The following is a 25,513-nucleotide window of genomic DNA, read 5'->3' as shown; positions in this document are numbered from 1 at the left end:
TATCAGTGGAGAGTTCACCATCCTCAAGTAGCAGTAGCTCTTTATTGACTGTAATCACTTGACCTGTTTTATCAACAACTGCTGAGATAAAGTATCAACAACACAGAGAGTGTTGTTTTCAATGTGCCTTCTACCTCCCACCAACTAGTCAATCAATCAGTACACCAGTGATGAATGTGTTCGGAGTCCATGCAGCTTTCCCAGACTTCATCTGCTCTCCATTTAGTGTCATGTCAATGGTGGGATGCCTCTCCTCCAGCGATGGCTGCTGGACGTTCTGGACTTCAAAATTCTTGCACAGAAAGAAAGACAGGAGTCCAGAAATTAGGTTGTCTTGTACTATGTAACACTCTCCACGCACACGGCAAATTGTCAATTTTCCATTTGATTTGATTGTTCCTATGATCTGTTCACAAATGCACCATTTTGATCACAAGCAATCAAAACATTACCTTCTATTTTGATGATTTGTCTATTGAAAACGGATGAAGATCAAATGACACATTGACTAAAAGAAACTATTCTTATTAAACCTTTTGATTAACGGGCAATTTTATGAAATGGTCAGAAGGCATAAAGGAAAGTCATTAAATACTGGTCCTCACATCCTGTCCCGCATGTTATTAGCTGACTGCCAGAACTTGTCAACTATAATATCAACACCATTCATGGAAGTGTACCTGATGGGACATGTGACATGATGAGATAAACACGCGTATGAACAGTGCAAAACCTATTAATAATCAAGCTGTTTTACTTGTTTTATTTTGCTGCCTGAAAGAGTTAATTTCTAGGCATGGAAGTGACAGCTTCTGTCTTGTCAGTAGCTTGTCAGCAATATGGTAAACATCACTGAAAAGCAAATTACAGCCATAAAAGTTTTCCTGGCAGAATACAACTTATGCGCAACAGGGAGAACTATTTACCTTTTTCTAACTCTGGGACACTTAATAGGCTGCCACTGATTAGAGACCATAAAACATTCAACCTGCTCTGTAAATGTTTAACTATAAAAGAAAACCCCGGGATACTGTAAAAAGTCATTTTGAGGAGTAGGAGGATACATATAGTTATTTATCTCATCAGTTTATTTTCACCTCGAGTTCACTTTAAGGTTCATCTTCAGTAGTAATTTTTATCAACTCTACCTCTCACTTCCCAAAGTCATTTGAATGTCATTCTCCACAAGCCACCTGTTATACTTACCTCCGGGACCTCGAAACTTTCCAGCAATGGCATCACTCACTAGGCATCTGTTTGGTCCCCAGACAGCTTTTTAGAGGCAGATGGCAACACCATTGCAGCAACTTAGGGTGCGGCAGGCAATTCTGGCATAGTTTACCCCATTAACCCCTCCCTCTTCATCACTGATGGGAGTAGAGCTGTAGTTGGTACAGACTCAGACCTCACCTCAGTATATGGAGCAGCAGATGAGGAAGGGGGAGGGGGCTATGGTGGGGCCCAGAAATTAAGTATCACAGGGTTTGTTTGTTTGTTATTTATAGTTAAACATTTACGAAGTAGGTTAAATGTTTCACAGTCTCTAATCAGTAGCAGCCTATTAAGGGTCCCAGAGTTAGAAAAAGGTCAGCAGTTCATGTATTTTATCTCTCCCTGCCCTCTGGAGTTGTATTCTGCCAGGAAAACGTTTATGACTATAATTTGCTTATCAGTGATGTTTACTATATTACCGACAAGGTACCAACTAGACAAAAGTTGTCACTTCCATGCCTAGAAATGAACTCTTTCAGGCAGCAAAATAAAACAAGTAAAACAGCCTGGTTAATATGTTTTGTACTGTGCATACACATGTTTATTTCATCATGTCACATATCACCTCAGGAGCCCTTCTTTCTGGTTCCCTAACTGACATAAATCACAGATAAATGAGTATTATATAATTCTCTCTGTAAAACTGTAACACTTTCATCGTTATACGTTATTCATTATGAGCTGTGCTGGAGGAACGTGGACCAAGGTAATCTGTGGACTGAGAAAACACAAAGGAGACACAAACCAGTGCAATAAGTCAAGATAACAAAATGTATATGAAGTGAGAGAGTAATGGCCCGTACTCACGGGCTGCAAAAATCGCCTGTCGCCAGCACACGTGAGCGTGTGGGCGACAGGCCGGCAACAGCTTCTCTCCAGGTCCCTCCGCGTACTCACGCGGAAGAAGGACCAGCGGCAAGACGGAAGCTGTCGCCGACGTTCCTCCTCCCCCCGCCGGAAGCTCCATAAACCTCAATGGAGGTTGCTGTCGCTAGTCCGCGTACTCACGCGGACTAGCGACAGTTGCGGCGGGGGGGCAGCGGCTACTGTCGCCATGCGATTGAAAGTTTCAATCGCCTGGCGACATGAGCGACGGGCGACAGTTCAGGGAGCGCGCGCGTGCGGCGGCCCATACTCACGGGCGACCTGTCGCCGCAACACGCGCGCGCCGCGTGTTGCGGCGACAAATGTCACTCGTGAGTATGGGCCATAACTCTTGAATTTCAGGCTACAGTAACTATACAACCCCTGTTTGGGTTCGGTTTATTGCACACAGACAACGTGTTTTGCTGGTATTCCCCACGTCCTCACATCAATAGTAACCACAAAAAATGTTCCAATAGCCAGAGACTATTAGCACATTTTTTGTGGTTGCTATTGACCTGAGGAAGCGGGAAATACTCTTGAAATGTGTTGTCTGACCCTTCTGTGTGCAATAAATTATTCAAAGAATACATATTGGCTATTTTGAGATCTTAAGGAGAGGTAAGCCAGCCATACCTTTTCTTTTTTAAACCATTATGAGTTGTGTTCAGTTGTACATTAACATACGACCATCACATGAAAATACATGGATGGATGGAGCTCCTCCTCAGCCTTGTTTTATAGTTGTACTCTAATTATGCTTTGAGATTTGCTGTTCTATCATGAGTATCGCCACTCTCACTTTTGTGGACCTTTTTGTACTATGTAATAAAAATTGATAAAAAATCTTGCAGGTAAAGATGCACCCTTTCCATGTCTCTGTTCCTTCTTTCAGGTTTATTGCAATATGGAAACATCGGGAGGTGGCTGGACGGCAATTCAGCACAGAGAAGACGGAACGGTGGACTTTCAGAGAGGGTGGAAGGAATATAAAATGGTAAGAGAATCCTCAGACCTCAGTTTTACAATCACACCATATACACCAGGCTGGAGCAGAGGAGGACAAATTAATTACACTTGGGGGTTAGTTAAGAAGGTTGGAGAATAGTGTTCAGCATAAGTGATCCAACAAACCTGGGCTGGAAGGATTTTCTTAATTGTCTGCTATGCATATGGCACCATGGAACACCTTCTGGCAGGCAGGGTGAGTAGGAGAAAAGTACAGTAGAAGGTCAGACGGTTGTTAGACGTCCCTGAGGATCCAACATGCCAGATCCTTCAGGTAACATTGGAGGCCTCCCATACAGATGCTAGATTCTTGGTCGAAGTGGTCTTCAATTGAGGAGTTCAACCCAGCATGTGTACTTAGCTGTACTTCCTAATTGTAACAACCCCCCACAGCCATGTACCCAGCAATCATGCTATGCCCTCCACATAAAGCCATTCCACCCTCATATAGCTACTGTATGCCCTCAATGCAGAACAGTGCAGGGAAGCTACCTGTCTTCACACACACTGTAGTCCCTAATCGATCACTTTCCTGGCACCTTCCTTTTTTCCTCCCATCTCCTTCTCCTAAAGTTAGTGTTCGTATGATGTCAGTGGAGCACTTACAGGAGATTAAGGCAAGGAGAAGACAGCCTCCGCCCTTGCTTGACGTTGCCCAGGTTCTATCACGAGGAGGTAGCGAGCTTGGAACCCCAATAAAACTACCATGCTCTGCTGGAAACAAGTTTAAAAAGCAAGTCACTTTTTCCATTATTTGGGAACTCCTGAGGTAAAATCTCCTTTCCAGAGTTTCTTCTGCCTATCACAACCATTTCCAACACACGTTATGGTGGAATCTCCATAGCATCTAGAATAAATTAATTTGGGGGAATTTGGCTGGAAGTTGGAACGCACATTCTTTATGGGTGGGGGCGGAGACAAAAGCAATTGTATGGCACATCTATCACTGTGGACGAGATTTTATCTGCCATATGATAATCTTGGGATAGGAGTTTCTTTTATACAAAAACGATTGGTTCGATAAACTGGTACCCCCTGAAATCGAAACTACCAAACTATAAATTTAGGATGGAGTAAGTAAGGAGGGGAGGATTTTTCTTCTGGAAGTACAGGCAGGAATGTTCAAAGCTCAAGACTGGAAAAGCTCCAAACCTCTCAAGAGAGGAAAATCCTGATTGTCTACAGACTGAGTGCTCACAACCTCGAAATAGTCTGGGAGACAGACAGACGTACAAACCCAGGGAGGAGAGACTATGCCAACACTGTGAGCAGAAGACCCTTGAGGATGAAAGCCACTTCCTGCTGCACTGCCCCAAATATACTGCAACCAGTAATACTTACTTTAAGAAACTGATGGAACTATTCCCAGATTTCTCACATTAGAAGATGAGAGAAAAGCATATATCTTACTGAGAGAAGAGGAATCCACAATGACAATCGCTGCACACTATGTCACAGCATGCCACAGACTGAGAGGAGCATAACGGAACTGTAAACCTAAAAATGTCCACAGACTGCTTAGCCATTGTCCCCCTACCCCACCCCCTTCCATGTCCTCCTTTTCCCCCTTTGGAAATACCTGTATGAATCTTGGTCATGCCAATAAAGCTATCTTTGGTTCGGTTTGGTTTGGACAGAGAATGACATAATAAACATTACATTTTACATCAGAGATGTCTGTGAACTTCAGTAAACATAACTTGTTCCCGGTGAATGATTGCCGAATCTGCCATACCATGTGCCAAATTTAATAAAAATGGGATCATATGTGGTTCTGTTGCTACTCCCAAATATATTTTAAGCTACATACAAATTCTTAGTTACTTCTACCCAAAATTCCCAACTTTTCTGCTTCCCGAGCACATAGGGCAAAGTTCAACTTGAGATTAGCAAAAACCATACATTTCTGCGATACTATCTGGGCTGGCTCTTTCATTAGCGGCTAATCTGTACATTAGATGAGGCTGTTGTGGTTCAGCGATAAACAGAGCGCAATGGAAGCAGTTTAGGAGTCATATTGCCGTGTTACGCAGACATATGGAACTAAGCCGTCATGCTTGAAGAGGCAGAATGACAAGAAAGGAACAGTGTTTAATGACGGCCATATATAGGGTCATGTGATCCAGTTCACAGAGGATCCGCTCCATTTGTTGCGGTCACGTGTTCAATTAAATTTAGCAATGTGGCCAAAGATCATTAGCTGAGAGCGATTTATGGAATTAGCGCTTCTTGTTCCCATGACAGCTCCTTCTATATTAAGATTTAAGGATGGCCAGCTGACCCAGGTTTTTTTGCCTTTACACACCAAACCTAGGCCCTCTGCATAATGAGAAAAGATAAGAAAAGGAAAGAGAGAAATATTATAAAATACTGTCTAGTGCAGCACTGGGCAAACTACAGCCTGTGGGCCAGAAATGGACCGCATGCGCTTTAAATTGGGCCATTGCTGGACGGCCCGATTCCTCTTCTCCTGACAGATTTGCGAGCGGGGTGAAATGGAATGGTTAACTCACCTAATAGTGTCGAGTCTCCATGGCCACAGCAGCGTCATGTGACACACTGTCAGGACATGCCAGTGTATGTGTGTGGGGGGGGATTAGGGTTAGGTGCCAGGTAGGGTATTTGTGCGAGGCATGTCAGTTAAGGTGTTTTTTCCAGTGGGGGGGGGGAGTGGTTACCACTAAGTGTCAGGTAGGGTGTGCGAAGGGGGGGGGCTATGCGGTCAGGACTAGGCGTCAGGTAGTGTGTTGGTGTAGGGTTAGGTGTCAGGTGGGGTGTTTTTTTTTCAGGGGGTGGGCAGTTGGGATTGGGTATTGGGGGTAGGGTCCTGTGTGAGAATAGGGTTAGGTTAGCTTTAGTAAAATATCAGTATTTAGTACCGATATTTTACTAACCTTCTTTACACTTAAATAGTAGAATATCGGAAAATACTGATATTTTACTATCGGCATTCCCTGGGTGCCCAAATTTCAAAGCTCCCTTTTATTATGTACGTGTTACATTGTACTGATACCCCTGCTAAACTTGGACATGCAGAACTTCCAAAGATGTCATCCGAATCCTTTAACTTCACCATTGAGTCACAGCCCTTGAACAAGCATATAGGCAGTGAAAGCTCATCTCCCACCTTAAAGGTAAAATCAGGAAGACATTAAAGAGACTCTGAAGTCTCATAAAATTCATGTTTTTATTTGAAAAATGTGTTTAACATCATAGCCCTTCCTAAAACGCTGCATCTCCGCGGCTGTAATCTCACTAACTCCCCCCTCCCTCTCCCCTGCAAAATCCACGACTTTCTTGGTCGTGGATTTTGCTGCTGGAGGAGGCAGAGCTTTCAGCTGCAGCTCTGCCTCCTTACGCGTCAATCAGCCGCGTATCTCCGCCTCTCCCCTGCCCCTCTCAGTGAAGGAAGACTGAGAGGGGCGGGCGAAGGCGGCGATCCGGGCTGACATACACACTGAGAGGCAGAGCTGCAACTGAAAGCTCTGCCTCTCACGGAAGCGCTGCCCGGATTGCCCCCTGGGGAGTTCGGGGGAATTTTGTGAGATTACAGCTGCGGAGATGCAGCGTTTTAGGTAGGGCAATAATGTTAAACACATTTTTAAAATAAAAACATGAATTTTATGAGACTTCAGTCTCTCGTTAAGCAATGGTAACATTATTACTATTTAGCATTAATATAGCTCCAACATCTTCCGCAGCACTGTACAAAGTATATGGTCTTGTCACTTAACTGTCCCTCAGAGGGGCTTACAATCTAATCCCTACCATAGTCATATGTCTATGTATGTGTGGGCAGCATGGTGACGTAGTGGTTAGTGCTTTCATCTTGCAGCGCTGGCTCCCCGGTTCAAATCCCAGGCAGGTCAACATCTGCAAAGAGTTTGTATGTTCTCCACGTGTCTGCGTGGGTTTCCTCCGGGTACTCTGGTTTCCTCCCACATCCCAAAACATACAGATAAGTTAATTGGCTTCTCCCTAAATTGGCCTTAGACTTTGATACATACATTACACAATACATACATAGCTATATGACTATGGTAGGACCTAGATTGGGAGCACCTCTGAGGGACAGTTAGTGACAAGACAATATACTCTGTACAGCGCTGCGGAAGATGTCAGCGCTATATAAATACTAAATAATAAGTATGTCTAGGGCCAATTTAGGGGGAAGCCAAATAACTTACCAGCATGTTTTTGGGATGTGGGAGGAAACTAGAGTGCCCAGAGGAAACCCACACAGATATGGGGAGAACATACAAACTCCATGCAGATAGTGCCCTGGCTGGCATTCAAACCAAGGACCCAGCGCTGCAAGGCGAGAGGGTTAACCCCTAGGTGACCATGCTTCCCATGATATGGCCCTCTCATCCATGTCCATACTGATCACTGCAGACCCTCAGACAGAGCCTGTGCTGAGTTTATTGTGATTTGGGTATTGTTACATCTCATCTCGTCTTGCTTTAGATCATTATCATTAGCCCATAAACATGAGATTTTACAAGTCTTTTCTGTGCTGCATTTTCCATCCTCCATGGGCTCATTTGCAAGAAAGCAGAGACTGCTTGGACTTGTCAGACGTAACCGAATATTTCATAGAATGAAGGAAATTCTCCAATATAAGATGCAGGTGGCTGATGTCTCATCTCCCATCTGTGTAGGGATCCTGCTGGACCGGACTCTATAGTTCATGTTCCATCTAATGAACCTATCTCTGTCCTTTGGGGAGGCTCATTCCGATCCACATATTCATATCAACCAGAGAGGAATGCCATTCTTATGATGATGACTCTGATCAATAGAATCCTGTCCTGAAAAACTGGACAGGAAAGAGGAAGGTCAAAGCAGTTATTACATTGTCCCTGTTACCCCCATCCCCTAAAGCTTCCTCCATACCCTCATCCCACCAATCCAGACTAGCGGAATACATTGAACAAATACAATCTTAGTGGCATCTAAGAGTAGCAAACTCGGCATTGCAGATATTTTCCAATAACTTGGAAATTTATTGCAAGTGTCTCACATATGGAGTTCACAGTTATGGTAATTGCACTTCATTTTTCTTGCTGCTCTAGGCCTTTATGGTGCCACTAGGCTCTCCCAACATTGTCATTAGATCCTAGCCCCTTTACCAGACATTTATCCTGATACTGAACCCAAAACATACCCCCTAGGCCATCACCCTAGCAGTGGGCCCTAGTCCTTCCAGTAGACCCCCAACCTACTATTAAATATAAGGCCTGCCCATAGGCCCTAATACTACCTTTAGACCCTCCTAACCTTAATACTAGGTTTTACTCCTACCATTAAGCCCTTCTAACTCTACAGCTAGATTTTATTCTTTCTAGTAGGCCCTGACATTCAACTACATTCAAAACCTGTCTGTTAACCCTCAGCCTACCACAAATGTATTCCAACTTAATACTAGGTTCTAGCACCACGAAGAATACATTGTGCTAGTAGAACACAATCTTACCACTATTTCATCTAACTTCTAATGCTGGGAATACACGGTTCGTTTTATAGCTGATTAGATGGTTTGATAGACAATTCCCGACATGTCCGATCTCCCTTTCGATTCTTTTTGCTCTTCGATTCCTGATAGAAGTGAATGGAAAAAGATAAGAAAAATGATAAGATAAGAGAATCGACTGCAGAATCGAGCTGCAAAAAGGATCGAGAGCAGAAACGCATGGCAGAAACGAGCCTTGTATTCCCAGCATAATATATCTTAGATTTCCCATTAGGCCCGCACCTTCGGAGCAGGCAAAAATGGAGCACAGCGCCGCCACTATAGTAATGGCGCCGCATTAAGATATACTGTAAAAAGCGAAATAGCGTTTTAAATGTTAAAAATGCACTGCATTTATATTATAAAATGATATTTAGCGTTGTTGGTGTCGGGAGGCAGCAAGGCACTGGTGTCAGGTTGCTGGTTGGAGGGAGTAGGATTAGGTGGAGGGAGAATGTCTGCATAGCAGCATACATTGCCTAGTCCCCGCCAGTGATCTCTCCTTCACTTCTTCAGTTAGTTTGCTGTAGTCCTGCATCCAGCCAATCACCATGTGGCTTCATTCCCCCATTGGGGATTGGCTGGCTGCAGGACTCCTGCAAGCTAACTGAAGAAGTGAAAGAGAGATCACCGGCTGGGACTAGGTAATGTATGCACAAATCCTCTCTCCACCTAATCCTACTCCCTCCACCCCGCTGCCTGACACCAGTGTCCTGCTGCCTCCCCCCCCCCCAATCTCCACTGCCTAACACTAGCCCCCTTCATCGCACCGTTCCGCCAATAAATTTTTTTTAAAACGCTATTTACCGGTTGAGGCAGGGGTCAGAAAACTGAAAGACAAGTGTGACCTCTACCTTACAACAGCTAATGTAATTTATAGTGAAAACTGACAAATTGCGCAAGATGTCAGTTTTTTTTCTGCATGCGAAATCTGCATTAAAGTGTGACCTAGCTCATTGATTAACATGAGTTCTCAGTTGAAGTCAGTTTTTCTGTGCAGAAAACGCGTACGAAAGCCGGTAAGTGTGACCCCTGCCTAATGTATTTACATTATAATGGTAAATGGCGTTTAATGATACATAAATCAGTGCAACAGTGCGCCATTTCTTACACTGCGCCATTTTTATGTGTACGCCTCACCTTACCATAAGACCCAAAACTTGCCCCTACCACTACATGCATGCATCCCACTCCTACACTCTAACTCTGACACTAAACAACTAATTTTACCATTAGACCAAAGCCCTGCACGTGAGCCAAAGCCTTGCCTCTAAATATAGATCTGATCATGTCCATCAGCATTGGTTTACCTGCTCTGGTTTTAGTTATGGTGCTGGAGACTGGGAGCAGCCATTATCATATTACCTGTGAGGAGGAAAACAAGTGTAATTGGTATAAGACGTGTACATGACCAGCAGTTCCTGTGTGATACCCAGAGACATACGGTATAATGGGTGGTTGCCCACACATGTGTGTAGTTACCTTTAGAGGTAAGCTCTTCAGTGCCAGATATTGGGAAGGGGCAGGTGAAGGATTATCATAGGTAATTCAGACACTAGAGAGAAAGCCAGCTGTGCAGGGCTGGTTGTACTGGCAATGAGGCCCCTGGGCAAAATTAATCTGCCCCCACGATAGACCGCCTCCTCAACAGACATGATCCCTCCCTTCCCTATTTCCCCCTCCCCCCGTCCCCCAAGCCAAACTTAATTTTGTGCCCTGGGCAAAGTAGTGTCTTACCTGTCCCCATAGGTACGCTCCTCTGTCAGTCCGTGGCTCCATGCACTTCCAACTTTGTCATCACAGAGGCACCTCTCTTCCCTGACCCGTGGCATGTTATTGCATAAGGGAGGAGAAGCGCCCTTTCAAGAACGATGTCAGAAGTGTATGGAGCCACGGACTGACAAGAGGAGCGTGCCCGCCGGTACAAGTAAGACTCTACTGACTTTGCCACGGGACCATGGTTAATTTAGGGGGTGGAGGGCTCTACAGCTGGCTTAGGGCCTTGGGGCATTTGCCGGCTCTGCAGTTGTGCTTTATTCACAAAACTTCAGACAGCCAGGGTCTACAGGGATGATTCCAGGCACATCGCAGGCAGAAGGGAACAGAGAGAATAATGAAAGCTCCTCCATACCTCTGCCGAAAACTTCCTCCAAAATTTCCACATTATCGGCTTGGCCACTTCTGTTTTTTTGCTCCTGAGTCCCTTAGGAGTTCCTCTTTAGGAAACTTTCTGGTTCCTCACGAGTGTCACAGATAAGCAGCAAATGACTTGTGGCCGTGCTGATAGCGGTTCTGTTACGCAGCTAATAATTACATGTATGAAATAACAGTTAATGACTTGGAAAAAAAACATAAATATAATTTCTGTGCTCTGAAGACAAATCGGTTTCATTCTCCTAATTCCTCCCCAGGGGTTCGGCAGCCCATCTGGTGAATTCTGGCTGGGGAACGAGTTTATATTTGCAATCACCAGCCAAAGGCAATACGCCCTGCGGATTGACTTAATGGACTGGGAAGGAAATCACGCACATTCGCACTACGACAGATTCCACATCGGGAACGAGAAGCAGAATTACAGGTAAGAAACCTGATGTCATTATTCACTTCTGCCTCCGTAGTAAAAGCCCCTCGGGGGTCATATAAGACTTGGAAGTCCTGATACAGTACGGAATCCAGGGAAGGAGTGCGATAGACGATTTATGGCCTCGTAAAAAAGCCCATGGATGACATAGCTGAGTGTGACGCAGAACCTGCAGGTATGGCCTGGAATCTGGGAAAACTAATCCATCTAATGATGTTCTCATGGCATTGCATGGCAGGTGGAACATAAATGCTAAGCCTGGAAATTCCTTATTCTTCATAACAATCAGAGAAATCCTCTGGCCTGTATTTTCCATATAGAGTTTTTAGGGATCTGTATAGCTTTGCAGTGAATCATGTTCATATACACTTTTTGGTACGCCTGTCTCTACAGTATCTCCTGGACCCTGGCTGATGGTGTAATGGTTAAGGGCTCTGCCTCTGACACAGGAGACCAGAGTTCGAATCTCGGCTCTGCCTGTTCAGTAAGCCAGCACTAATTCAGTAGGAGACCTTTGGCAAGTCTCCCTTACACTGCTACTGCCAATAGAGCGCGCCCTAGTGGCTGTTGCTCTGCTCTGGCGCTTTGAGTCTGCAAGGAGAAAAGCGCAATATAAATGTTATTTGTCTTGTCTTGTCTATTTATACATGTGATGTTTAGTTCTTACCTTGCTTGTTTTATGTTTAAGCTAAACAAAATTGACAGGACGCTGCCAATTGATTCCTAATCTGCCAATGAGATTCAATATCTGCTTGGTCTGCTGATCTGGACTCCTGCCCTCCCATTCTATGTGTAGCCTCGCCTCAATGTTCAGTAGCCCCTCTCTTTCATGTAAAACTCCCTTTGGGCAGCAGCTCCCTTCTTACATGTGTTGTCTCCCATTTGCAGCAACCATTTTCTAACATAAGTGTCTTCTTCCATAAGTACAATCCTGTCTTGCATATCCAGCTGCCCTATGCCTAAGCCTTTGACTATGTGGCCTTTCTAGAAATTCAGCCCTGAACACATTATTATATTTACCTCCTGAGCGGTACCGCCGGAGGCTGCCGCTCATGCCCTGCTGGGCCGATTTTTATCAAATAAAAAGCAGCACACGCAGCCGGCACTTAGCCAGCCGCATGTGCTACCTGATCGCCGCCGCTCTGTGGCGATCTGCTGCGAGCAGCGGCGAAAGAGGGTCCCCCAAGCCGCCCGAGCCCTGCGCAGCCGGACCAATCAGTTCCTATTGCTATGGCGCTATGGCGACGAGGTAAGCGCAACAAGGAAGGCTGCTCATTGCGGCCTTCCTTGTTAATTCTGATCGCCGGAGGCGATCAGAATGACGCGTCAGGAGCGCCCTCTAGTGGGCTTTCATGCAGCCAACTTTCAGTTGGCTGCATGAAATAGTTTTTTTTTTTATTTAAAAAAAACCCTCCTGCAGCCGCCCTGGCGATCTTAATAGAACGCCAGGGAGGTTAAAGTGGACCTGAACTCTTGCACAGGACAGGAGGAAAACATAGAGAAATGCACCCTGTATGTATTTAGAGAGTTTAGCCTGTCTAATTCCCTCTCATCTGTAACTAATCATAACTGTAATGTGATCTCTCAGCTGTCAGCTGGCTTTGTGGGCAGAGCCCCTAATTTGTAAACACAGAATGTTTACCCTGTGCTTCCATGAAAGCAGGAAGTAGACACCCTGCAGATGTAGTGCAGGATTTGTAACAGTTGTAGAAAAGATTTTTTTTTTCTGTAAAGATTATTATGTTGTTGCTGATCTTTTAGAGCAGAGAGGAAGTTCTGAGTTCAGGTCTGGTGGGGCAGGCAGAACATTATGTGAATTGGGTAGCAGGAAAAAAGGGCGCTGGCTGAGGGTGGACGAAAAGGGCGCCGCCATAGACGTTAATGCGATTATCGGTAATACTGCGAAAAAAGCAGAAAAAAGGCGCCGCGATAAATATCGTTAACAACATTAGAACATTAAAGTTTTTGAAGTATGTTGTCGTTTTAGAAGCTTGCAACGTTATAGTTTTTATCATATTATTTTGTTTGTATGTACAGATTTTACGGGATCAAAGATATTATAATTTCTATGTGTAAAATGGTGTTTCTGAAAAGGGGGGGGGGGTTGGGGTCTAGGGTTAGGCATCACCAGGGGGAGTGGTTCAGGTTAGGCACCACCCGGGGGGTGGTTAGGGTTAGGCATCACCTGGGGGAGTGGTTAGTGTTAGGCATCACAGGGGAGTGGTTAGTGTTAGGCATCACCTGGGGGAATGTTAGGGTTAGGCATCACAGGGGGGTTAGGGTTAGGCACCACCAGGGGAGTGGTTAGGGTTAGGTATCACCTGGGGGAGTGGTTAGGGTTAGGCATTACAGTCCCCCAGGTGATGCCTAACCCCACCAGGGGAGTGGTTAGGGTTAGGCATCACCTGGGGGAGTGGTTAGGGTTAGGCATCACAGGGGGGGTTAGGCACCACCAGGGGAGTGGTTAGGCATCACTTGGGGAGGGGTTAGGGTTAGGCACCACCAGGGGAGTGGTTAGGGTTAGGCATCACCTGGGGGAGTGGTTAGGGTTAGGCATCACAGGGGGGGGGGTTAGGCACCACCAGGGGAGTGGTTAGGGTTAGGCATCACCTGGTGGAGTGGTTAGGGTTAGGCATCACAGGGGCGGTTAGGGTTAGGCACCACCAGGGGAGTGGTTAGGGTTAGGCATCACCTGGGGGAGTGGTTAGGGTTAGGCATCACAGGGGGGGTTAGGGTTCGGCACCACCAGTGGAGTGGTTAGGGTTAGGCATCACCTGGGGAAGTGGTTAGGGTTAGGCATCACAGGGGGGGGTTAGGGTTAGGCACCACCAGGGGAGTGGTTAGGGTTAGGCATCACCTGTGGGAGTGGTTAGGGTTAGGCATCACAGGGGGGGTTAGGGTTCGGCACCACCAGTGGAGTGGTTAGGGTTAGGCATCACCTGGGGGAGTGGTTAGGGTTAGGCATCACGGGGGGGGGGTTAGGGTTAGGCACCACCAGGGGAGTGCTTAGTTTTAGGCACTACCATGGGAGGGTTCTGTGGGAGAGTAGGATTGGGTTAAGCTGTATTGTTGAATTATGTAACGATTTTTAACGTTAATATCTTTTCGTTATTATTGATCATCTGTTTTTACAACGGTATTTACGGTATTTAGTTTGACCTCGATTTTTATCGTTATTAGATTTCGTTATCCACCGGCACCATTTTTTCACTGCGGCCTTTTTTCATGCACGTGTGAACTGGTAATGGGATCACAAGTTTGTTTGTTTGTTTTTTTCTTTCAGTATATTTGTTGCTCTGGCAGCTTTAGTTCATCTTGGGCAAATTAGCAGATATTTCCCCATTGAGGGGCATGATCAGCAGTATGAAACTTACAAACCGGTCAGAGTGCCACAACTTCATTACTATGAGTCCTAACTAGTGTTCCGAATTCACCCGAACACCAAACTTCAGCACCTTCAGCACTGGACCTGCAGACAGAGTCGGGGGAAGCTCACTTACTTGCACCACACGGTGTGTTTCACCTGACTCCAATACTTCTTCCTTTGGGCTTTGGAAAGAGAAAGTATAGAGTCACATGAGACATGCAGAGTCTTGCAGTAGTCAAGTCGTGAAATAATCAGGGCATGATTATTATTTAGTATTTATATAGCGCTGAGATCCTACGCAGAGTACAGAGAATATAGTTTTGTCACTAACTGTCCCTCAGAGGAGCTCACAATCTAATCCCTAGCTATGTCTATGTATGTAATTTGTAGTGTATGTATTGTAGTCTGGGGCCAATTTTAGGGGGAAGCCAATTAACTTATCTGTATGTTTTTGGGATGTGGGAGTAAACCGGAGTGCCCGAAAGAAACCCACGCAGACACGGGGAGAACATACAAACTCCTTACAGGTGTTGAAAAATGTGCACAATGGACATAGCACAAGAATCACCTCACGCATATCGGAGCTTCACAATCGCTTCCCAGTCGTAATTTTATTCATAATAAATTAGTCATTTTAAATTTATTTTTATATTCCCCCTCCCTTCCTCCCCTCGGCAACCAATCACAGCGATCAGCTCTTATGGACATCAGCCTATGAGAGGGGATTGCTCTGTGATCCTCTCTAGGGGAAAGCCAAGTGACACGGCTGTCACCAGTACAGCGCTGTCGTAGATCGCAGCGCTGTGCAATGTACATAGATGGTGGTTTCGCCACCTAGCAGTCTCCTAGCGGTGTTCGCCACTGGTAGACTGATGACGGAGCTCCAGCGGGGATTCGTGCGCATCAGCATGTGCGACCCTGCCCCCATCCCCCCCCCCCCCCCCAGCAAAACTTCACCCCAGGACGTGTCACCTTTCGGCGTTAGGCAGGCCTGGGGCTGCCACCCTCCTAACTCCGATCAGCGTTAGGCGGTAGGGAGGGGTGTTAAAGTGACATTAACAAAGATTGTAAATTTGGACTTGGGTGTTAAATTGTGAGCAACTATTTCAGTCTTGTCTATGTTGAGTTTCAGAAAACTAAAATGATTACCACTATGCAAAATCATGCTGATCATTTAAGAATTCACCGATAAGTTGCAATAATTTTTTAATCTGTTTTGATAATTCTATCAAATACAAAAGGTAAAAAAAAAGTTATTGCTTTGACCTGAATCATTTCTTTAAAGACATTTAATCACTTTATTTAGTTTTTTATTCTTTTGTGATTATTTTAAAATCGATAGTTTGATTGCAATAAGATCTGTATGTGTGTCTTAAGAACCAGGGGTCAGACAGTCAGTTTTCTGGTAGTTCTGCATCTGGGTTCCCTGGTGATTGACAGTTGTATGGCTAGATGAAATAACCATGCCTGCCGCTCCATGTATTGGTGGCAGAGTGAGCCCTCTTGAGTTTTGACTGCAGGATAAGCCGGTGGTGCACACATAACCAACTAGGGGACACCTTTCTGTAAGGAAGCATTCATAGCTTGGGATCTGCAAGCTGGGAATGGCAAAGGTCATAAAGTTGTAGTGGGCATACTGCAATAGCTAAGAACCTAGATCCATCCAAGGTCCGTACACGCTAGATGTATGTCACTAGACGGTGATTGAGATCCAATCCCCTGGGCGACATTTCTGGGCTAGCAACGTGTTTTGTTGTAATGCTTAAAGAAGTGGGGGGTGTCAGAGGGTCAACAAAACCAGACAGGTGTGACATCACTTGGCAGGCAGGGAAAGCAGGGGGAACAAAGCTATCAGCTGTTGCTCAGCCAAATTGATCCACCTGGAAGATTGCTGGCGGCAGTCAAAGAACACGCGCCTGATTATTGGCGGGGCGGAGGTGGTCATTATTGTCTGCCTCAGAGGGCTTTAATCTAGTCTGTCTACGGCCCTTGAGGTTCTGGATGGAGGGTGGATGAGAGAAAGGAGTGTCCTCTTTTCCATCATTTGTGTGATGCTTGCAGGCATGCGAAGAAATAAACAAAGGGCAAGAAGAGGCTGTAGAACGCAGAAAAGTAGACAACGTCCTTCAATTTTAGAGGTTGTCCAAGCTGTTGGCTGCCAGAGGAATGATTACTAGCAGTGACAGCATGAGATGTGCAGAACTAACTGTTGCAGAGATGGTTGTTTCTGGCAGTTGGGAGTGAGCTGAATGTACTTGAGGAGGTGGAGGAGTGGAGTTGGAAGCCTCCATGCTTTGTTCATTTCTACTTTCTACTCCTCCCAATGCAGCCTATGGCGGTACTTCATTTTAGATATCAGCAATCACTCCCAAATAACTTTACCTTGTCCCTCTGCTACTCAATTTACTACAGAGAACACCACACTGTAGACCATGGTTTGCCCTCAGCCTGTTTTTCTGGCTTTCTGAATGAGCCTCGGTCTACTGTCAGCAGTTGTAGTTATCCCTTCTGCCTTGGCTACCTGATATAGTATTTTAAACCCTCCACCTACTTTGCTGCAGCTGTGTCTCTGAAAACCGAATGTCAGAGTTGTCCTCATGAACTGATGGTTGCACGGGAAGTTCTGTCTCTGTCAATCAAAGTGTGCCTCTATGCTTTAACCCATTGGCAGCTTCAATAGCGTTATCTCATTTGAGATAAGTGCATTGTTTTTGACCTCAGTCGGCATAACTTGTGCTGTAAATTCTTGGAAATCTTTAATCTCTCTCTGCTAGCAGAACATATAGAAAATGAAATCAGAAGTTCTCTGTTATTGTCTCACACTTCCCTCTAGTGACAAGTGGCCATAAATACACATCACAGCAGTACTAATTGGGAGCAGGGAAATGTAACAAACAAATAAAAAATATGTGCTAAAATAAATTGTCCTGGAACACTTGAAAGCCTTTAAATAAATTGGCTGCTAAAAGGACTAAAACTGCAAAGTACAGAAAACAACACAGCCAAAAATTAACACTTCCTCCTATTAGCCATACTTCAAAATGCTTTCCCAGATTAAAAAAAGTCTTTTGCACGGGTTTGGGTACTTTTTTTTGAATTTATCCGCTGCAAATATGTAAGAAATTAGTAGAAAACACTTTTACAGTGTCCGATACAAGGTGGAAGATGGCTAAGTAATGATTGGGCAATGACTGTCTGTATGACCTCTGCAGTGATATCTCAGAAAAAAAAGTGTACTGGATGCATTTCTGCTGTAAAATTTAATTATTTTTTTTTTTTAGGGAACATGAAGCGAATTTTTAAAATAATTTAAAATAAACACATGACGTAGCTGCAAACGTACTTACCTCGCCTTCACTTCCTCACAGAAGTTCACCATTTTCTTCTTACAGTGATCCCTTCCAGTTCTGACAATATTTTGTCAGAACTGAAATACAGCAGTTGCTGTCAGTTATATATCAGTAGCTGTCAGTTACAACTGAAGGTAATGTCCATGTTTCCCTATGGATCAAGTGGGTGTTATTACAGTTTAACAGTGTGCTGACCAGGAAGCTGTTATGGGGGTAATGGCCATTTAATGGAGGACGGAGAATTCCATTGATCACAGTGGACAAATGGGATGCAGGAGAGGAGAAAGGGATTGAGGAGTAGACTACAAGGGAGGTAAGTATAACCTGTGTTTGGTTATTTTGACTTTTTTATTTTCAGTTCAGTTTCTCTTTAAGTAGATTTTTTATTTATTTTGCATGAAAACAACAGTACAACAGTGAACAAATGTTGCAACAAGAAATTGTAAGTCTCTAGTTATCCCTCATTAAACACAGAAACGTAAACATCATTTTGCAAAATTGTAGCACTTGTCCTTAGTGACCCTCTGTAAATGAAAGAATCTGAGTTACCATTGCCATGTCCACTAGATTCAGTAGCTGCTGCCATATTATTAGAACTTAGTCACTACTGCCATGTTAAAAACCCTGTGTGGTCTTTGTTATGTTACAGGATTTGAGTGAACTCCACCATATCACAGAGACTAAGTGACTACTGCCGTATTATTGAGACTAAGTGACAGCTGACCTTTACAAAATGTGAGTCAATGCTGCTTGTAGATATGGGGATATGGCTTCTTCCTCTCTCCTGAGATTCTTATGAAGAATCTGTTCAGTAGCTGCTGCTAATCACTTGTCACACACTTTTAATTACAGAGACAGACACGAGCAGGAGGTGGCCGGTGTGGCAGCATGCTCTATAACTGCAGAGTGGCCCAGAAAGATGCTATGACTCTTCCTAATACCGTTTGCAGGACTTGAGAACTGATACCTATACAATAAAATCTGCCCAGGGTCTTCCTAAGTAGTACAGCTGGGGAATGGGTGCCTTCTGTGCCTTGCCTGGACTACCTTCATACAGAAAACAAAGATAAAGTGGGGCCCAAGGTAAGGTACTTGCCCTGACTTCCACCAATTGACTTTTTGGTAAGTTTAAAGGGAGCCTGAGGTGAGAGGGATGTGGAGGCTACCATATTTATTTCCTTGTAAACAATCCCAGTTGCCTGGCAGCCCTGTTCATCTCCTGGCATAAGTAGTGTCAAAGCCCTGGAATAAGCATATGGGTAACCCAGTAAAACCTGAGTCAGAGGACCAGATCTGCTGCATGCTTGTTCAGGGTCTATGACTAAAAGTATTAGAGACAGAGGATCAGGAGGACAACCAGGCAACTGGTAGTGTTTACAAGGAAATAAATCTGGCAGCCTCCATATCCCTCTCACCTCAGGTTCACTTTAAGCGGTCAGAGAAGGGGGCAGGTGGGCCCCTTGACACCCACTAGGCCCCAGGCAGTTGCCTAGGTTGCCTTGTGGACGACCCTGCTCTGCCTTCCTAGGTTGGCTCTCAACCCCCCAATCCCTTCCTGTCCTTCATAAATCTTGGGAATGTGATTTGATAACCTAATTTTACTTGTAGACTTAACTTCTTCCTGTGACCTCTCTGTTCCTCTTACATAGCGGCCAGACCAGCGACATTTTATCTCTCTGTGATATGATTGGCTCAGACTGATGCCTCCTTGTGTTTCAGCGTCTGGCAGATCCTCAGCTCTCTCTATTTTATTTTTTTCGCTCTCTGTGTCAAACAGCTCAGTGATTTGCAGTTTGAAGTAATCAGGCAGTCATGTTCCCAAGTCTTTCTATAAGCCGGCCTTTCTTATCTGATGCTGCGTTCCCTCTCTGAAGTATCAGATGTCCGTCACTTGAGAAGCAATAAAGCAGCTCCAAGCCGAGGGGCTTCATCTTCACTTTAATAACTTCTCTCTTGAAGGGAATTTATTCTTAAACCTTTCCTATTATGGGGTGACTTCACGCCCTCAGCAGGTTTCTATAGGGACCCAAATCTCCTGGCATCTATGAGGAGGCAATGTCTCCTCTCACCACAGTCCCTAAAGCCTCACAAATGAAGGTTTATGGACTCCCGGCACGTCGGCAACCAACTTCTGACTGACTACAATAGGCATCTGAACTGCAATTATGCTCTCAGTCAGTATCTAAGCAGCTATTCCGAAGAATCTTACTGAGTCATTGTGGGAAACGAGAGTCTGAAAAGCTGACATCTGTGAACAGGGTATCCGCATGTCCCCCTGCTACCCACTGTATACTAGTGTCATTCCCATACTGTATTATTATTATTTATGTACCTCATGTATGTTTCTTAAAGGGAACTTGAGGTGAGAGTGATATGGAGGCTGACATATTTATTTCCTTGTAAACAATGGCAGTTGCCTGGCAGTCCTGTTGATCTCCCTGACATACGTAGTGTCAAAAGCCTGGAACGAGCATATGACTAATCCAGTCAGCTGAGTTAGAGTACCTGATCTGCAAACGTGTTCAGGGTCTATGGCTAAAAGTATTAGATACACAGGATCATAAGAACTGCCAGGCAACTGGTATTGTTTAAAAAGGAAATAAATATGGCACCCACCATATCACTCTCACCTCAGGCTCCCTTTAAGGTGGTCATACACTTATAGATGCCCACCAGATGGGACCATCAGATAGATTTCTGCCGGATGCCCGTTAGATCAGTTCTGATGTGTGCCACACACTAGGAACAGATAAAACTGTATTTAGCCACAGCCGTGCACTGTTCAATCTAGTTCAACACTATGAACCATTGATCTGTTGCCGCCAGGACCGGTCAATCTGTTCGACCGTTTTTGGCTGAAAATTGGTCAAATGATCGATTGATCAAGCCGCCTTCTGCCTCAATTTCTAGCATTGGTTCGGAGTTATTAAATTGGCCAGATATCAAATTTGGAAAAATCGATAACTTTATGGCCACGTTTACTCTGTAGAGTGCCACAGAATATGGTGACGTTTTTTTAACTAATATAAATATAATACTGTCACTAAAAGCCATTACTACTGTCACACTCACTGTACACCAGTGTCACTGTCTTACTAATGTCACTACAGGCTACTGTCATTACTTATGTTGCTGTTACACTCACTGCACACCTGTGCCGTTGTCATACAACTGTCGCTATAAGCTAAAACTCTTGTCACACTCACTGTACACTAGTGTCACTGTCATACTAATGTCACTACAGGCTACTGTCATTACTTATGTTACTGTTACACTCACTGCACACCTGTGCCGTTGTCATACAACTGTCACTATAAGCTAAAACTCTTGTCACACTCACTGTACACTAGTGTCACACTGGTACACCACTGTCATGGTCATACCACTATCACTAAAACTGTTACTATGGTCACACACACTGTACACTGTACTGTCACAGTGGTATACCAGTGTTGTTGTCGGGCTCAGCGCACATCAATTTCACAGTACCATGCACTGCACACCAGTATCAATATCACCGGTGTCATTGTCCCACTAATATCACTACTACACAGCGCTACTGTCATTCCTTATGCACTGTAACACTCACTGCACCAAAGCAGGCAATTTGGGCGCCTACTTGCGGCAGAAGTTTGGGTGCCGCCATAGTCGCCCATTGAAATGGTGGCATTGAGGGGTAATTTGGCCGCCCGCAGGGCCCTATAAATAGTGGGCCCTGGGTCTAGCGCCTGATGTTTATTGGGTTAGGGTTAGGCGCCAGGTAGGGTGTTTATGTGGAGGGGGGGAAAGGGTTAGTCGTCTGGTATCATTGTCATTACAATGTACACTTTAATTACCAATGACACTTTACACTTTTGTAGTAGAATATCGTAAAATATATCAGTATTCTACAATCGTCTTTCCTAGGCGCTCAAATTTCCAAGCAACCTTTTATTATGCATGCATCCTTGTCATCGTCAATCTCGCTGCATACCAGTGTCACTGTTGCACAAACTGCACGCTTTTGTTACTGTCACACTTAAAAAGTCCAAATAAATTCCCAAAAGTAAAATCTCTGAGCCCCTGCAACATAGGTAAGTAGAAATCCCCCCCTGCGAAAATTTGGATGCCCCGCCAGCTCAGGGCTGTTTTTGGGGATAGGAGGGGTCGCAGCATGAGGGGAGAGCATTGGCCCCCACACCGGGGGAGGGCGGCCACTCCCTCCCCCCCCCCCTCACCTCAGGTTCTCTCCTCAGCGCTCTCCCCTCCTGCATTAATGGGTGGTAGCAGCGGTGGCAGGAACATAGGCATACCTCTGTGTTCCACCGCTAAGGTCTGATCTCTAAGTGACACACGCTACTTCCTGATAAACAGACTCAGTAGCTACACGCTACTTCCTGTTTATCAAGCCAGTGCTCTCCCCTCATGCTTCCCCCCAAAACGACCCTGAGTGGTCCCTAGAGGCCCCCCCCCCCTCCCCAGTGCAGGGGCTGCAGCCCCTATTGTTACACCACTGCCCGGCAAAGCATCTTTGAAGCTCCTGCTGGGGCTTTCCAATGGTTCACTGTCTGGACCAATGAAAATCCTCATTGGTTCAGACAGTGAACCAATGGGGGGCCTTCTTGGGAGCTTCAAAGATGCTTTGGCAGGGCTCAGAGATTATTACAGAGACAGGAGTTGCGGGCGGCGGATGTTTGGCAGTGCTGCGGGTGAGTTTCTCAGCTGTGTAGGGGTGAAGCGCTGCATGGATGGACCAATGGACGGACCAATAGAGACCCCCCTTCTTTATTAAAGGAGACCCCCAGAAGATGGCGGTGGATGTTGGGTGAGTCGCGTGTATCTCTGGGGAGCTAGGCCATGGTGCAGAAGGACAGCACCACAGCGCAAAACCTCGCTCCCCATCGCCCGGAGTATAGGAGCATCGTTCAGGCTTACGCCAGAGTAATGCTCCCTAACGATCGGCTATCACACAAGTGAAAGCGGCAATAGGATTTGCTGGTAATCCCGTGCAATGGCAAGGTGATAAGAAGAATAGAATATGGCCCTATGTGTTAGAAGCAAGGACCAGACAAGCTGGTTGGTTTTCAGAAACAAACCAGATAGTGTCCTATGGAATGATGTGGTCCGTGTGTCTCTCGCTCACACACGTGACAATACCGATAGCTTAGATAGCGATCTTCCACCACCATTGCTGAGGAAACGGCAATGCTGTAAAATCAAAGCCTCATTACTCTGTATATTGACTCAGATGCTGAGAAACAAAAATATGAAAACACAACTCTGGGCCAAGTCTCTTGTGTATTTTCTTCCCTTTTTTCCAGCTAATTTATGCCAATAAACCATCCCTGTGTTTGTGTTGGCGCGATTACTTTGATATTTTTATTATTTTATATATATTTGTTTTAACTTATAATAAGCTTAAAGTCAGAAGAGCAGTTAAAGTTTGGATGGAGTTTGAAGAAACAATTTCCTTAAACTTATCACAATAAACGCGGTTCCGGCCCCGGCTTGCGGAAGGTTACGAGTTTGATCTGGAAACGTCTCTGGATGAACGGGACGCTTTGTTGGAGTGCTGTTCTTGCTGCTGGAACTCGCTGAGACTGGACTTGTGTTGTTACAGAAAGATGAGGGCTGTGGCTTCATGTTAGGGAAGAGTTTTGTTTATACCCGGAGAGGAGATCAGAGAAAGCTTTGCTGGGACAAGTCACTGAGAAGAGATCTGATCTGTACTTTCACTCGACACCTATTTCTATGTTAGGAAGTTTTCTTATAACACTGGTGCTCCCATTAACTTTCTTAACCTCCTTGGCGGTATGGATGAGCTCAGCTTGTCTATAACCGCCGGAGGGCACCGCTCAGGCCCTGCTGGGCCGATTTTCTTAATTTTTTTTAAAACACGCAGCTAGCACTTTGCTAGCTGTGTGTTGGTGACGATCGTTGCCGCCGATGCGCCGGTACCCGCCGCGTTACAGGGCCCCCCTCCCCCCAAGACCCCGTCTGCAGCCTGGCCAATCAGTGCCAGGCAGCGCTAAGGGGTGGATTGGGACTCCCTGTGACGTCACGACGTCGATGATGTCATTCCGTTCGTCGCCATGCGTCGCCATCATCATCGTTCAGAACTGGATTTCCTTATGGGCATAAGCGCTGGTGGCGATCGAAGGGTTGGGAGGGACGCTGCAGGGAGGGGGGCATCATGTAGCTGGCGCTAGGCTAGCTACATGATTTAAAAAAAAATACTGCGCAGCAGCCACCCTGGCGCATTTAATAGAACGCCAGGGTGGTTAAAGACAATCTTCAATAACAAAAACAAAATCCTGAGGGATACTTACCTCGGGAGGGGGAATCCTCCGGATCCTAATGAGGCTTCCCCATCCTCTTCACCCTCCGGGATCCAGCAATGGCAGTAAATATTTACCTTCTGCAATCCTGCACAGGTGCAGTAGCAACTTTGTGATTGGGCTCGGCAAGAAATAGCCAAGCCTGATCAGGTCCATCCTACTGTGCAGGCACAGGCGATTCGCACCTGCACAGCAGAGTACTCCGGATTGGGGTCGGCTATTTCCATCTGAACCCAAACAGAAAACTACTACGCCTTTGCTGGACTGGGGAAGGGATATATTGCAGGTGCTACTGTGCCTGCGCAACAGCCGACACATTTATTGGCTTTATTTCGGGGGCTGCCAGCTCTGGATCCGTTAGGCTTAGTCCCCTTTTATACTTAAAGGGGAACTGAAGAGAGAGGTATATGGAGGCTGCCATGTTTATTTCCTTTTAAGCAATACTAGTTGCCTGGCAGCCCTGCTCATCCTCTGCTTCTAATCCTATTAGCCATAGCCCCTGAACAAGCATGCAGCAGATCAGGTGTTTCAGACTTTAAAGTCAGATCTGACAAGACTAGCTCCATGCTTGTTTCTGGTGTTATTCAGATACTACTGCAGAGAAATAGACCAGCAGGGCTGCCAGGCAACTGGTATTGATTAAAAGGAAATAAATATGGCAGCCTCCATATATCTCTTACTTCAGTTCCCCTTTAATCAGTTGCTCTTGGTTATATCTAAAAGAAAACTGATTTTCAAAGTAATGCCCATGTTTTCCTATGGATCAATTCCCACTATATGTGTTTTAACTCAAATCTTTTTCACAATACAGTGCTATGGAAAAAACGCATACTAACGCATGCTAATGCATACCAATGTATACCAACGCATCAAGTGTAAAAGGGCCCAAAGTGCTAACACTGACTACTAAATCATTTATAAATGAATATTGTAATAAATAAGCAATTTTTTTCATTGTTATTTTCACTACAGTTCCTCTTGCTTCCATGTTTTCAAGCTGCTTTATAAAGGTGACCATACACTTATAGGTTCATCTCAATACGTTTGCCGTCAGTTGCGCAAATGTCATGGATCGAATTTTCTAGTTGCAAGTAGCTTTTAGCAGCGGTGGTGTTCGCGGTTACTTATCCCCATAGGGACTCAAAACACAGCAAGGAATCAACAGGAATTGATGCCAAACGCTTTTCTGCTTGGCCACGGCAAAACGAGCCGCCAGCAGTCAACCAGGTGAGCTAGCCCATA

At 45.2% G+C, this 25,513-nt stretch overlaps 1 protein-coding gene across 3 annotated transcripts in view; it reads left to right on the top strand.

The window, feature by feature from the left end:
- Positions 1–25,513, top strand: part of ANGPT1 (angiopoietin 1) — a 354,139-nt gene that overhangs the window by 277,782 nt on the left and 50,844 nt on the right. For all 3 annotated transcript variants that reach the window (XM_068237917.1, XM_068237916.1, XM_068237915.1), the window contains 2 exons: positions 3,032–3,133; positions 11,068–11,234. In XM_068237917.1, coding sequence (XP_068094018.1) covers positions 3,032–3,133; positions 11,068–11,234 — 269 coding nt within the window. The remainder of the gene's footprint in view (positions 1–3,031; positions 3,134–11,067; positions 11,235–25,513) is intronic.

This window comes from Hyperolius riggenbachi, chromosome 5 (genome assembly GCF_040937935.1).
Source record: "Hyperolius riggenbachi isolate aHypRig1 chromosome 5, aHypRig1.pri, whole genome shotgun sequence".
Lineage (NCBI taxonomy): Eukaryota > Metazoa > Chordata > Amphibia > Anura > Hyperoliidae > Hyperolius > Hyperolius riggenbachi.
The sequence above is the reverse complement of the archived record's forward strand: the minus strand, read 5'-3'. Positions and strand labels throughout refer to the sequence as shown.